The sequence below is a fragment of the Erithacus rubecula genome (genome assembly GCF_903797595.1).
Source record: "Erithacus rubecula genome assembly, chromosome: 13".
In the NCBI taxonomy this organism is placed as follows: Eukaryota; Metazoa; Chordata; class Aves; order Passeriformes; family Muscicapidae; genus Erithacus; species Erithacus rubecula.
In genome coordinates this window covers 5,913,949-5,928,011 of record NC_136665.1, presented here as the reverse complement: position 1 = coordinate 5,928,011, position 14,063 = coordinate 5,913,949, and the positions used below count along the sequence as shown (strand labels likewise).

The 14,063-nt window shown below is 57.2% G+C and overlaps 1 protein-coding gene across 4 annotated transcripts in view; it reads left to right on the top strand.

Annotated features, from left to right (window-relative positions):
* The window catches only part of STAB1 (stabilin 1), a 51,888-nt gene that overhangs the window by 37,665 nt on the left and 160 nt on the right, over positions 1-14,063 (top strand). For 3 of the 4 annotated variants that reach the window (XM_079317215.1, XM_079317216.1, XM_079317214.1), the window contains 27 exons: positions 377-502; positions 948-1,021; positions 1,325-1,399; positions 1,963-2,082; positions 3,011-3,058; positions 3,176-3,259; positions 3,826-3,972; positions 4,112-4,246; positions 4,863-4,922; positions 5,732-5,908; positions 6,343-6,429; positions 6,900-7,046; positions 7,214-7,279; positions 7,767-7,992; positions 8,545-8,694; positions 9,213-9,317; positions 9,735-9,842; positions 9,963-10,156; positions 10,725-10,869; positions 11,276-11,409; positions 11,688-11,853; positions 12,062-12,168; positions 12,369-12,488; positions 12,834-12,986; positions 13,107-13,226; positions 13,513-13,659; positions 13,806-13,970. In XM_079317215.1, coding sequence (XP_079173341.1) covers positions 377-502; positions 948-1,021; positions 1,325-1,399; positions 1,963-2,082; positions 3,011-3,058; positions 3,176-3,259; positions 3,826-3,972; positions 4,112-4,246; positions 4,863-4,922; positions 5,732-5,908; positions 6,343-6,429; positions 6,900-7,046; positions 7,214-7,279; positions 7,767-7,992; positions 8,545-8,694; positions 9,213-9,317; positions 9,735-9,842; positions 9,963-10,156; positions 10,725-10,869; positions 11,276-11,409; positions 11,688-11,853; positions 12,062-12,168; positions 12,369-12,488; positions 12,834-12,986; positions 13,107-13,226; positions 13,513-13,659; positions 13,806-13,970 — 3,386 coding nt within the window. Of the gene's footprint in view, positions 1-376; positions 503-947; positions 1,022-1,324; positions 1,400-1,962; positions 2,083-3,010; positions 3,059-3,175; positions 3,260-3,825; positions 3,973-4,111; positions 4,247-4,862; positions 4,923-5,731; positions 5,909-6,342; positions 6,430-6,899; positions 7,047-7,213; positions 7,280-7,766; positions 7,993-8,544; positions 8,695-9,212; positions 9,318-9,734; positions 9,843-9,962; positions 10,157-10,724; positions 10,870-11,275; positions 11,410-11,687; positions 11,854-12,061; positions 12,169-12,368; positions 12,489-12,833; positions 12,987-13,078; positions 13,227-13,512; positions 13,660-13,805; positions 13,971-14,063 lie in introns of those variants that run through there. The other variant, XR_013775748.1, reaches the window with a different exon arrangement.

Below are 14,063 nucleotides of genomic sequence, written 5' to 3'. Positions count from 1 at the left end.
ACAGTCAAAACACTGGACATTCCAATTTCTTTTCAGTATTGCCCTTGTTGGAAAGTGAGTAAAGGGGGGAAAAAGCAAAAAAAGCCCAAACACGTGCATTGTTCAGGTAAATGTATTTTTTCTCATCTAACCATTAGCAATCAATGATACATCCTGTGAGGGAAAAATTTCCAATCCTGAGGTTACTTAAGCTCAGCTTATTTACTTGGACTTGGACTGACCTCTCTCAGGTCTGGATGAGGCCCCATGTCCTTAAAGACCCAACAGTTTCACTGGGAAACAAAGGGATTTTACCAAGATGTTGTGATTTAGTAAAGCCAGGTGATCATTCCTAGGTGCTCTGAGCTGATTCTGCTCCTCTTGTTTTTGGTAACAGAAATAGATCCCTGCACTATTGACCATGGTGGCTGCTCCATGCACGCTGTGTGCACCAAAGTGTCCCCAGGAGAGAGAACCTGTGCTTGCAAGGATGGCTATGCTGGGGATGGCACACTCTGCATGGGTGAGTGCTCAGCTGGGTTTTGGGGGTAGCAGAGAAGCAGCATCAACACTAAGGGGAGTTTTAGACTAAAGCACCAGTGCTTTGGTCTCTAACAAAAATATTCCTGCGAGGTTTCTTGTTGTGTTCATGTCATGGAGAGGCCCAGAGACAGAGGGGGAGGGCAGCCTCCCACAGTGGTGCTCAGGGGAGCCCAGTCCTCTCATATTCTTTAAAGTACACCCAAACAGATTTTGAATTTCTTGTGAGCAGATTTGTCACAGCTCAGAGACTCACACGTGTCAGGAGTAAACTTGCAGTTGCACCCTATTCCTTTGCTATCACAAGACACTTTCCCAGGAAAGTGGAAAAGTTCTCCCTGTTGCTTTCCCAGTTCCTCTTTGGACATCAGTTCCCAGCTGCCTTGAGCAGCCCTCAGCAATGACTTGGCCTTATTATTTTGCTGCAGAAATTGATCTGTGTCTCGAAAGCAATGGGGGCTGCCACACCAACGCAGAGTGCATCAAAACAGGCCCAAAGAAGGTGAGTGTAGGGTGGGTTGTCACAGCTGTGTAATTCTAAAGACAGTCCTGTCCATGCTTTGTGTTTTCTCCCTTCCATGCAGAGAAGGTTCCCTGGCAGAGCATGAAAACCTTGCTGTTTCCATGAGAGCAGATGGCATTGCTGGCCAGAGGCTGAAGGCAGCCTTGGGTTATGTTTGTTGTGGACACAAACTTGGTTATTCATGGAGGCAACAGTGGATGCTACAGCACATGCCTTCTGTCCAGGCAGCCCTTGTGTGTTTCCTTTATTGGGTGCCAGTTTGAGCCTCTTTTCTCCCTCCAGGTCGCCTGCAACTGCCTGCCTGGTTACAGTGGGGATGGTGTGAGTCAGTGCAACCCCATCAACTTGTGTGAACAGGTTTGTCTGCATTTGGTATGTCTGTTTTTGGTTTGCATATGCCTTCCAGAGGTGAAGGCCACAGCCTGGAACTGTTCCCTTCTCCCAAGAGTTAACAGCAGGAACAGCATTAGCCTGGTTGGCTGCAGCTGAAGTCTTGCCTTTCCACATACTGAAGGATTTCCTTGTGTGTTTGGTCTCCACTTCCTCCTGCAGTCACCTGCAATTATGTCACCCAGCATTCCTTCAGGGTGGGAAGAGGGTCATTGGGTTGGAGGCATGTGGGCTTTTTTCTTTGTGCCCATTTCACGTGGGATATGCTCAAAAGCCTCAGAATGTTCATCAACCAGAGGCTTTGTCATGGACTCTGTGTTCCAAAGTGAAGTGTGAAAGTCTTATTTCATGGGATGGTTTGGTGCTGGGAAGCCCTTGAGAATTTGGGTGAAGTTTATTCTAAGGCACCAAACAGGGGGGATGGATGGTTTCCTTTCCCTGGGCTGGATGGAGTTTGCAGCTCCCACATGAAAGCAGCAGTTCAGGTGTTGGAGGAGCTCCTCCAAGCAGCTTTTTGCTTTCCCTGCCAGAACAATGGAGGCTGCAGCCCCTTTGGGCTCTGCAAGTACACGGGCCCTGGCACTCGGAACTGCTCCTGCTCCTGGCACAGCATTGGAGATGGCTTCACCTGCCGTGGCAAAGTGCACCAGGTGAGAGGCACCTGCTGCTCCTTCTGTGTCCCCTGCCCTGCAGCAAACCACTCCCTGCTCCAGAGGATGAGCAGATCTTGGTGTCAATGACACCTGTGTGGTGTGGGAGAGATGCTTTGAGCAAGCTCTCCATAAATCATAGGTGTGTTTGGTGTGCCAGCTATGGGAGAGAATCGTGGCAAAGAATCCTGCTGCAAAGGGAGGGAACACTCCACTGCTGCCAGCAGCATTAGCCATACCTCCAGGGGACTGCTTGCTTCATGTCATAAACAGATGGAAGAGATCTTGTTTTTTCCCAAGGCAGCTCACTTCTGCCCAGTGGGATGAAGGCAAGTGTCCCTGTGGCCATGCCAGGACTTGGAACCAATCTGGAAGGCAGCAGTCTATGGCCAGCTCTGCTGCCAGGACAGTGTCTGTCCTTGGGCAAGCTGGTGACCTTTTCAAGCAGTGCCAAATAAAAGCTTGTGCCCACAGCAGAGCCACAAGGAAAGAGATGGGCTGTGTGTGCCTCTGCTCCTACTGCAAGTGTGGTGAGGAGAGGGCATTTCCCCTGCTAGGGTGTGTCTGCCCTCTGGACAGCATCCCAGAACTGCAGCACAGTGAGATTCAAGCAGAGATTTTGTGGAGCACTCGAGGTGTCCCATGAGCACAGGGCAGCTACCCATGAGGGAGGTGCTGCAGGACCAGGAGCTCTCATCTTCTGTCCTTTCCACCCTGCAGCAGTTGTGGATGGTGCAGGCAGAGCTCACTGCAACATCCCTGCATGTGTGCCTGCAGAGCTGGTGAGGGAGGCAGGGAAGATCTCTGTGGTGTGTCAGAGGTGGTGCCTCTTTGGGGTGGGAGAGTGGAAGGAGCAGGTGTGTGTGCTGGTTGGTGAGGAGCAAGTGGAAGGGACCCTGCTAACACTGGCTGATTCCCTTTGATCAAGGAGCTGGGAAGGATTCCAGATGCATCCATGTTCTTCAGGATGATACAGGTTGGTCACAGCTTTGTCTTTGTCTCTGTGTAGTAACTCCCACCTAGGGCTTTCTGCAAAGGGTCTTGCTAACTGGAACAATGTTTTCTGTTTCCCACAAATGCTCTCCTAACACAGGCAGAAAGCATCAAAGAACTCAGCGGGGCAGGGCCTTTCACTGTGTTTGTGCCACAGACAGATCTCATAGGAAACACCACAGTGGTAAGTGCCCTCTCATGCCAAGCTCTGTTGGGTGTTTGACAGCTCCAGCTGTGGCAATGTTCCCTCTGGGTCTGTTCTGTCCACTGAATCAAGGCAAAGGAGCTGTACCATGGAGGGTTAAAGGCATCCCCTGCTCTCCATCAGTGCAAAAGCAGAAGTTTGGAGGCATCTCACTGAGGAGACAGCCTGGACAGGGGTGGACTTATCTCCTCTTGTTGGAGATGATGTCTTGTGGGCCTCAGAAGCAGTGCCAGATCAGTGGTGTGTGGTGGCTTCGTTGCCCATGGGCTGGTAACAGCAAGGCTCCCATGTGACAGACCCTTACTCCTTCTCAGGAATAAGGAATGGCAGGTTTTTGGTGTCAGTGTAGTGCAATATCCTAAACCCCATCACTGACTAGTCAAGCTGGTTGAAATTTCCCAAAGTTCTCAAATGATTTTGTGCATTCAGTGTGTTTTTGGGGACCATCTTCCCTGCAGGGAGGAGTCAGAGGGAACTCAGGTCTCCCTCACTGGGGCTGAGGGCCCTGTGCCTGGTGTGACCTCAGTCCTGTTTTGTGTCTGCAGTTTGAGGAGTGGAAGAGCAGAGGTCTCCTCCGGGACCTGCTTCGTTACCACATGGTGGGCTGCCAGAAATTGCTCTCCAGTGACCTGGAAAACCAGGAGTCCCTTACATCTTTATCTGGCCACAAGATAAAGATCTCAGTGAGCGAGGTAATTCCCTTTGCTGCCCCATTTGTCAGGATGTCGCTTTTTCTGTCGTGGTTGTGGCAGGTGGCCTGCCCAGACCCACAGACACTGCCAGGGTGGGGCTGTGCCTGGGGCAGCCCCCAGCAGGTCCCCTCTCTCTCAGAATAGCATCACTCTCAACGAGGAAGCCAAGGTGGTCACGAGTGACATCGTGGGTGTGAACGGGGTCATTCACTTCATCAACAAGATCCTCATTCCCAGTGACCTGGTGGGCCATAACATCTCAAATCTCTCACAGGTAAGGCTGGAGCTGTGCCCTGGTGTCAGGGCTGGGCTGAGCTCAGGGACAAGATCTCTCTCCCAGCAGCTCTGTCTCAGCCCAAAGCTGCCTGGGCTGCTCTTCCTTCCTGTTCCTGACTACCTAGGGGTTGTCTGAGGCCACAGATTTGGCTTGTGAAGGTGACAGCATTTGTGGCATAGCCATATTTGGAACATAAGGAGCCTTTTCCATCACTGGGGGACGACAGTTCTAGATGTAGGCAGGAGGATCTTGTGCCATGCCAACCATTACACTCCTTTTCCAGCACAGAGCAGGTTGCAGCTTGAGTTTGCCAATGCCTCTCTGTGATTCCTTGGGGCTTATAGAGCCTGCATTTTACAGAATATAACACATTTCCTGTGCAGCACAACAGAGTGCTGGAATTCATCCCAGCTCCTGCCATAGCAGTCTATCCAGGATGAATCACAAAAGTGGTGGCTGCTGACTGCCAGCCCTTCTCAGCCAAATCATCATCATGATGGTGGCAGAGACAAACTTATGTTTAGCCATGTAGCTGTTGCCTGTCTGGTTTCTCCCCTGCACTGCAGGGATGGGGAGCCCTTGGTGCCAGCTGTTTGCTTTGCTCCCTCTGCAGCAGAACATCACAGAGGTGGCCGAGTCCTTTGGGTACAGGATGTACAGTAGGCTGCTGCAGGTGAGGCTGTGTCCCTAGTGCCCCAGAGCAGGGCTGTGTGCCGGGCTGGGCTCTCCCCGTGTCCCTGGAGCCCCAGAGCAGGGCTGTGTGCCGTGCTGGGCTCTCTCTGTGTGCCGTGCTGGGCTCTCTCTGTGTGCCGGGCTGGGCTCTCTCTGTGTGCCGGGCTGGGCTCTCTCTGTGTGCCGGGCTGGGCTCTCTCTGTGTGCCGGGCTGGGCTCTCTCTGTGTGCCGTGCTGGGCTCTCTCTGTGTGCCGGGCTGGGCTCTCTCTGTGTGCTGTGCTGGGCTCTCTCTGTGTGCCGTGCTGGGCTCTGTGTGCCGGGCTGGGCTCTCTCTGTGTGCCGGGCTGGGCTCTCTGTGTGCCGTGCTGGGCTCTCTCTGTGTGCCGGGCTGGGCTCTCTCTGTGTGCCGTGCTGGGCTCTCTCTGTGTGCCGTGCTGGGCTCTCTCTGTGTGCCGTGCTGGGCTCTCTCTGTGTGCCGTGCTGGGCTCTCTCTGTGTGCCGTGCTGGGCTCTCTCTGTGTGCCGTGCTGGGCTCTCTCTGTGTGCCGTGCTGGGCTCTCTCTGTGTGCCGTGCTGGGCTCTCTCTGTGTGCCGTGCTGGGCTCTCTCTGTGTGCTGTGCTGGGCTCTCTCTGTGTGCCGGGCTGGGCTCTCTCTGTGTGCCGGGCTGGGCTCTCTGTGTCCCGGGCTGGGCTCTGTGTGCCGTGCTGGGCTCTCTCTGTGTGCCGGGCTGGGCTCTCTCTGTGTGCCGGGCTGGGCTCTCTCTGTGTGCCGGGCTGGGCTCTCTCTCCCCGTGTCGCTGTGCTCCGCAGGACGCGGAGCTGCTGCCGCTGCTCGGGGACCCGGTGCACAGACCCTTCACGCTGCTCTGGCCCACGGACGCGGCGTTCAGAGCCCTCCCGGAGAGCCGGCAGAGGTTCCTGTACCGCAGGGAGCACCGCGACGTGCTGGCCTCCTTCCTTAAAGCACACATGATCAGGGACACCAAGGTAAGGGTGACACACATGGGTTGGTGTGCCACGGCCATGCCAGGGCCACTGTCTGCTCCATAGAACACATATCAGCTGTCTTGAGAAGACCCAAAGCTGTTTGAGCATTTGAAGCACCTACAGTGTCATTGTGAAACTCTGGTGGCTAAGCTGAAAACTTCTGTACAAGAGGCTCACAGGCTCTTGTGTGCAGGGTTATGAACCAGGGGACAGTCCAGCTGAGCAAAGCCAGGCCCTGCCTTTTCACACTGGCCCCTCACTGTGCAGGAATCTGGGACTAACCCAGCACAGTTGTGCTGTGCCACCCACACCAGCTTCAGGGACTGCCACATCACACCCCTCTGTTGGCCACTGACCCCTATCCTCACCATGTGTCAACATGAACTGCCAGTTTTGCCAGTGTCTCTTTCATATTCTTCTTTTTTCCCTCTTAGATTGTTGCTGGTAATGTGCCCCAAGTTGAAACCATACGGACCATGCACGGCTCCACCATCTCATTCAGCTGCAGCAAAACCCACGTGGTGAGTGTCCATGATTCCAGGCTTGGCTGCCCATGGAGCAAGTGTCCCTGGGCATGGCAGGGACCAGCAGCAGCTGGTGCTTCTGGCAGGGAGTGACCACAGAGCTGGGGTGCTTGCAGGCTGGGACACCCCATGCCCTGGCTACTGCTGGGCTGTAAAGAGGCACAGCTGGCAGGGAAGTGCAGAGGTGTGTGGCACCTGTGCATGAATGTCACAATGATCAGCTGCAAAGCCAACCCCATGGTGCCACAACCTTTAGAGAGCACCTGCTGCAATGGACAGAGGCCATCCTTAGGAGAGGTGGCTGTGAAAATGTAAAGTGGAAAAGGTGGTCAAGGACATATGCACAGAGATTTTGGAGCTCTTGAGGTGATTTAGAAGCAGTGGCAGACAAAACCAAGCAACTTTTGGGTGGTACAGCCAGGATGCAGGATGTGCCAGAATCACAAGTTGCTTTCTCCCTCTCTTAGGGGGAGATTCTGCTGGGGAACAACGATGCCACCATCATCCAGAGGCACATGGAGTTCAATGGGGGCATTGCTTATGGCATTGACAGACTGCTGGAGCCACCGGATCTGGGGTCTCGGTGTGACGAGTTCACCCTTGTTGAGCTGCAGGTAAGCACCTGGGGTGAGGTGAGGGAGAATCTGGGCCACCCCTGCAGCCCTATGCCTGGGGAGAGAGGTGTCTGGAGGGCTTGCTGCTCTTCCTTGGCAAAGCTCTGAGCAGCCAAGAGAGGCAGCAGCACATACTGAGTTGTGAAGTTTCTTTCTCCCCTCCACAGGGATCTACAGAGAGCTGTGGACTCTGTGGCTTTGAGCCACCCTGCCCTGCTGGCTCCGTTCAACGGGTAAAGCTCACAGCTTTGTCACCAGGGAGGCCCATCAGGGGGCTGATGACAACACCCACATGCCCCTCACATTTTAGCAGCAAAATGAAGGCCCACCTGCATGTGGCAAGCCCTTGGCTCAGTCACATTGCCCATGCCTTGCCCCAAGTCATGAACGAGTTTGCCTTAAAAATATGGGGTCCAGTGGTCTTTGCTTGGTCAGTCCTGCGTGGGTGACAGTGGCACAGGGGTCCTTCCAACAGCACTGGGGGTGGCTCTGGGTGCTTTAGAGCAAAAGAGCTCAGCCTGGGAGTGGCTCTGGGATCCCTGAGGGGGCAGTGGCTGTACCCCCTTCTCACTGCTGGCTTCAGTCATTGTCACCAGCCCCAGCACATGTTAGGAAGCCTCTGTTGCTTGTCATAAAACTGAATGAGTGGCACAAAAAAAGACGGGGTGAGTTGCCAGTGACCAGTGTGGCAAACTCCCTGTTTTGCCTGTTTGCTCACAGGGGGAAACGAGGCGCTGCTACTATTACGGGAACCAGCTGCTGAGGAACACGTTCCTGCTGCACCGCAGCTCGCTGCTGCGGCCGGCCTGGCCCCAGTCCCCGTGGGACCCCTTCAGGAGACACTTCTTTTCCAGGGGGCCTCTCAGGCGGGGCTGCAGGAGGAGCTGCGTTTCCAGCCAGTGGCTCCCGCAGTGCTGTGCCAACCACTATGGCCGGGACTGCCGGGGTAAGAGGCACTGCCTGTCCCCAGAGAGAAGGTGACATTTCTAGTTCAGCAATTCCGACATCCATGAGTGTGCTCCCCTGGAGAAGGGCGGGCAAGAGCCCAGGCAGGGAGCCCCAGGCTGTAGAGGGTGCAGGGAGCAATACCCTGGGATTATAACAGGGTTCTCTTTCCTTGGAGAATATCTTGTCTCTGTGAAGAGTCTGTAGGGCTGCTGGTGGTGGCTGTGAGACCTGTCACTCACCTCTAGATGTAAATGCTCAATCATTCCCTGCCCTTTGTGCCATGGGCAGCTTTCATGTCCTTCGTGTGGGGCAGGACAGCACAGACCCAGCACATGATGCTGAGTTCTTCCCAAGCTGGAAGCTGTGCCAAATTTGTCCCTCTTGCCCCCATTCCTAAGTTTTCCAGACTGCTGAGCTCTGTGGTCCGAGCTCGCCGTGAGCAGCAGCTCAGGGACAGCGGTGTGCGGGGTCTGTGCGGGGCAGCGGGTGGCTCCCCTCCAGCACAGGGTCCCTTTGTCACCAGAGCCTCACTAAGGTGCCCCGTTTGCAGCGTGCCCGGGGGGGCTGGAGGCGCCGTGCAACAACCGCGGGACCTGCGATGACAAAATCGGCGGCTCGGGGATCTGCAACTGCAGCCAGGAGTTCATCGGGACGGGCTGCGAGCTGTGCGCGCCCGGCAGATACGGCCCGGAGTGCCGAGGTACCGCGGGGCAGCAGCACGGGCGGGCAGGGCTCACCCCGGCTGAGGACACAGCGCCAGAAACCCGCCTCGTATGGCGAGCACGGCTGAAAGCCCAGTTTGGGAGAAAGTATTTCACTGTACTGTGAGCTGGGGGACAGAAGTTGTGATGAATCCTGTACACAAAGAGCATCGCCTGGGACGTGCTCAGCAGGGACCTGTGTCCATGTGAGACAAAAGCAAAGGGAGGGAAAAGAGAGTCCTCCATCCTCCCATCCCCAACTGCGCATCACAGGGTCTGAGAGTGAGAAACACATTCCAGAAATGCCCAGGGGAGAGGAGTGATGGGGTATTGTGGGTGCAGAGGCTTCTCTTCCTCTGCAAAGGGCGTGTGTGATAGGGGTCAGGACTGGCAGGTTGGGATATGTTGGGCTCCTGTGCCCACTTCACACTTGCCCACAATGCCACATTTGTGCCACGTGGCTGTCCCAGGGCCTTTCCACCAGGGCATAAATGCTGTGTTTGTACATTCCTCACAGAGTGCAACTGTACTGAGAATGGTGTGTGCAATGGAGGCCTGCACGGCGACGGCTTCTGCTTCTGTGCTGAGGGCTGGACTGGGGACCGCTGTGAAATCAGACTGGGTGAGGATGCTCAGCTATTCCCTGGGACCCACCTGCTATTCCCTGGGACCTGCTGCCATGTGGCTGCTTTCCCTGGAGCTGGGCAGTTCAAGCAGCTGTTCAGAAATATCTCCAAAAAGGAGTTCTCAGTTGTGAGGCTCATCCTGAGATCTGCCATGTGCTGTTGAGTGTCACAAGGTTTGGGGTGGTGAGGAAGGGCCAGAGGAGAAAAGCTCTACTGGATCATGATCAAGTCTCTGAGGTGGTCCAAGGAGGGCTTGAGGCTGAGGTGAAGATCCGAGTAACAAACCTGCAAGGCACCTGCAGAAGAGGACGGGGGGAGGGAGAGAGGTGTGAGTGTGGGGCAGAGGCCGGTGGTGGCAGCCGTGGCCGTGTCGCAGCCCTTCGGTCACCGTGCCCCTGTGTGTTCTGTTCCAGTGGTGGCACCCAGCTGCTCTCCCCCGTGCCACGCCCGCGCCGTGTGCCGCGCCGGCAACCTCTGCGAGTGCGAGCTGCACTACGAGGGGGACGGGAGAGCCTGCTCAGGTACGGGGCAGCACAGCAGGTGACCATCCCCGTGCTGGGGTGACAGCTGGCAGGACAGCCAGGCTGACCCCAGGACATCTGATGAGATGGTTTAGTTAACCCAGGACTTCCCTCCCGCAGTGATCGACATGTGCAGCCAGGACAACGGGGGCTGTGCCAGGCACGCACAGTGCTCACAGACCGGCGTGAACGTGTCGTGCTCCTGCGAGCCCGGCTACAGCGGTGACGGCCACATCTGCGAGCCCATCGACCGCTGTGCCGACGGCAGGAACGGGGACTGCAGCGAGCACGCCCGCTGCATCAGCACCGGCCCGGTGAGCGCGGCCCTGGGGCGGGACATTGCCGTGCTGGGAGCGCCGCCCTGGGACAGCCCTGCCAGTGTCCCCCCACTGCAGCCTCCTCCCCTCCGTGCCCTCAGGTGCTCTGCTCATCCTGCGGGTGCTTATCACCAGGCAGGGCCTGCCTGCTGGGATAGTTCTGGGGATGTTACACTGAGGCCGATTTTCCCCACTCGTCTGTCTAAGGAACAAAAGATGTGTCAGTTGTGTCATTCCTGGGCTGTTCTGGGGGCTCCTGGATGGTCCTTCAAGGACAATGCTGGCCATTTTTGCAAGAAGAACCAAAACTGATCAGCACAGGCCAGAAGATGGGACCGGGAGAATGGTGTAGTGCTAGAGTCAGGAGCCATGTACCTCAAAGCTCAGCTCAAACTACAGCACATGCCAAGGACTGGGTGTGACTGCCTGGGCCTTTCACAGCTCTGTCACAGCCCCAGCAGGCTGGGGAGGCATTCTGGAGGCTCACCCCCATCTCCACAGGGATGCAAGGCTCCCCGCGGGCACTGTTGGCTCTGACACCGTTCCCCCTTCCCTTGTGCTGCAGAACGAGCGGCGCTGCGAGTGCAAGCAGGGCTACGTGGGGGACGGGATGCAGTGCCTGGAGCAGGCTGTGCCCCCCACCGACCGCTGCCTGCACAACAACGGGCAGTGCCACCGGGAGGCCACCTGCACCGACCTGCACTTCCACGGTGAGTGTGCAAGCAGGGCCAGGGGGATGCTTCGTGGAGAGGCCACATTCCTCACCCTTCACCTTTGGCCTGGAGCTCCCCTCAGACGGCTGCAGGGTGGGATGGCCCAGGAGACAGGGACTTATCTCTATAGCTTGGAGTGGTTTTCACATTTCCCTTTTCCCTACGTGTCACATGGGGAGGTGAGCCATCCTTGTCTGCTCCCATGTGATGGAGATGGCCTCTGGTGGCAGTGGCTCCCATGGAGAAGGCGAGCAGCTCACAGGAAGCCTCTCCCTCACTTGTGCCTTGTCCACATCCCACCCTCCTCCATTCTGCCCACGGTGACACAGGGACCCACGTGGCAGCCCAGGGAGGTGGCTCAGTGTGTCCTGTACTGATGCTCCTGTGCTTTGGTATTTTGCAGATGAGACCATGGGTGTGTTTCACCTGCAGTCACCCCGAAGAAAGTACGACTTCACTTACGAGCAGGCTCAGGCAGCCTGTGCTGCAGAAGGTGCTTCCCTGGCCACATTCCAGCAGCTGGGTGCAGCACAGCAGGTCAGGGCAGGGATGGCTCTGTCCCCTCATGGGACTGGGACAGGCCATGCATATCCCAGGGGTGACATGTGGGTGGGTGACCTCTTATCTCCTCATCCAGGCCCTGTTTGCTTCATCTATATCCACAAAACAGGAGGGTTAGTTGATCTTGCCAGTACACAGGGATGGGACTTGTGACCGTGCCCAGCACTTTGGATGAGGCACAATGGGAATGTTCATTGGGCCAGAAAACCTGGGACAGAGCTATTTTTATCTAATCATTGATTTTCCTCTTCTAGATGGGGTTCCATCTTTGCTTGGTGGGCTGGCTGGACAATGGCACAGCTGGGTACCCCACAGCCTACCCCAACCCCAGCTGTGGGTCCAGCCATGTGGGCATTGTGGACTATGGCTTCCGAAGCAACCTGAGCGAGACCTGGGATGCGTTCTGCTACCGAGAGAAGGGTGAGTGCTGCCAGCACTTCTCCTGGGGACAGTCCTGTTGGGCACAAGAGCTGGGTCAGGACAGCAGGCAGGGCAGGCAGGGCAGGCGGGCACAGCCCCTCTCCCATGCCTGTGTCCAGAGGAACATGAAGAGGGTATCCAGAAATCAAGAGCTGGTTGGTACAGCCAGCACTGGTGAGTCCAACCCCACCCTGGTGTTCCTTTGCAGATGTGACCTGCACCTGCCGAGATGGGTTTGTGGGAGACGGGTACTGGTGCAGTGGGAAACTGCCCGAGGTGTTGGCAGAGCAGGACCGCTTCTCCACCTTCTATTCTGTAAGTGACACTCTCCTGGCTCTGCAGGAGCAGCAAGGCACAGGGAGGGATCAGCTGGAACAGGGAAGAGCTGGGGGTTGGTCTGTGTGCAAGACAGAGAGGGGTTTCTTTCCAGGGCTGGGGGTTTCTGGGCTGGAGTACATTGATGGCATTGTGCTGCCAGCAATGTACTGAGGGGTAAGATCTCCCATCTCTTCCAGATGTTGCTCAATTTTGCCAATGATACAGAAGAAGGACTGGATTTTTTCATGTATTTGTCTGATGCTTCTGTTCCCAAAACTCTCTTTGCCCCTCTGAATTCTGGCTTTGCAGACAATGAGGTAAGCAAGCAGGGATAAACTATCAGAGCCTCAGAGGAGAGCAGGTGTCACCAATGCTAGCATGAAATAACCTGGGGAAGGAGGAGGAATGTAGGTCAGAGAGAACCAATGGATTGGAGGTCCCAGTCCAACCATTCCCTCAGAAGAGCCATTTAGGTCAGGACACTCAGAGCCTTCTCCAGCAGGGCTCCCCTCTGCTCTGCACATTCTGTGTCCTGTTATCCATGAATGGATCTGTCTGTGGCCATGAAGAGGGTCTGGGTTTAGCTGGGGGCTGCACAGCAGCAGGGAAAGGGAGAGACCAGCTCATCCATTTCTCATCCCTGTGCACTGGTACTTATTCAGACACTGACAGGAGAAGAACTGAAGCTCCACGTGTCATCCAGCAATGTCATCCTCTTCAGCTTCAACCTCACGACGGGCACCACCATCCCATCCCAGTCAGGATACGACCTCCACATATCAGACCTCGCAGCAAGCAACAGTACAGAGCACTCAGTAGGTTTAGCCTTGGCAGAGGGCAAAGAAAGCCGCGAGTTTTCACCACACCTCTTTTGAGACAGGGAATGATGGGGAGCCTTTCTGGGCAGGTGACATCATCTGTGTCCTGTGCTGTAGGACGCCAAGGGGATCAATGACACGATGATTGTGGAGTGGGACATCCTAGCTTTCAATGGCATCATTCACGTGATAGCAGAACCTCTGAGGATGCCGGCGCCCGTCGTTCACCTTGGCCAGGTGAGGCTGGGGCATGAACAGGGCTTGTGCTCTGCTCCCTGCCGTGGCTCACGTTGGGAGCGCTGCCCACGGTCCCGCTGCGAGCAGCGGCAGGGGCCGTGTGCCGGGGCAGGGGCGCTGTGCCGGGCGCTGTGCCGGGGCAGGGGCGCTGTGCCGGGGCAGGGGCGCTGTGCTGGGCGCTGTGCCGGGGCAGGGGCGCTGTGCCGGGCGCTGTGCCGGGGCAGGGGCGCTGTGCTGGGCGCTGTGCCGGGGCAGGGCCGTGACGGCGCCGCTGTTTCGGGCACAGGTGAACGGCGCGGCGCGGGGCTCGGGCTCCGTGGCCACCGGGACGTTGTCAGCGCTGTGCTTCGCGCTGGCCCTGGCTGCGGGCGCCGGCGCCGCCTACTACTACGTGAGGAGGCGGCGGCAGCAGGGGCAGTTCGGGTACTACCAGGTACGGGCGGGCTGGGGGGCGGCTCCCGGTGCGGGTGTGGGCTCCGGTGGCTGCGCGTGAGGGCCCGGCACGTCAGGGGGAGCCCGCGGGCGATACCGGGCGCGCCCCCGTGCCCGCATTCCGCGCACCCGCCGCTCCCGTTGCAGGCCGATCTCCGCGAGGACGAGGAGCCCGAGCAGGAGGAGGAGGAGGCGCGGCCCCGGCCCGACCGCGCGGGCACGCGCGCCGCCAGGCCCCGCCCACAGCGGCCGCTCGTGGCCATCCCCAACCCGCTGTACGGGAGCCACGCCCTCGACTACGAACCGCTGCACGTGAGACACGCCCCGCCCGCGCTCCCTCCGCCCCGCCCGCGCTCCCTCCGCCCCGCCCGCGCTCCCTCCGCCCCGCCCGCGCCCCCTCCGCCC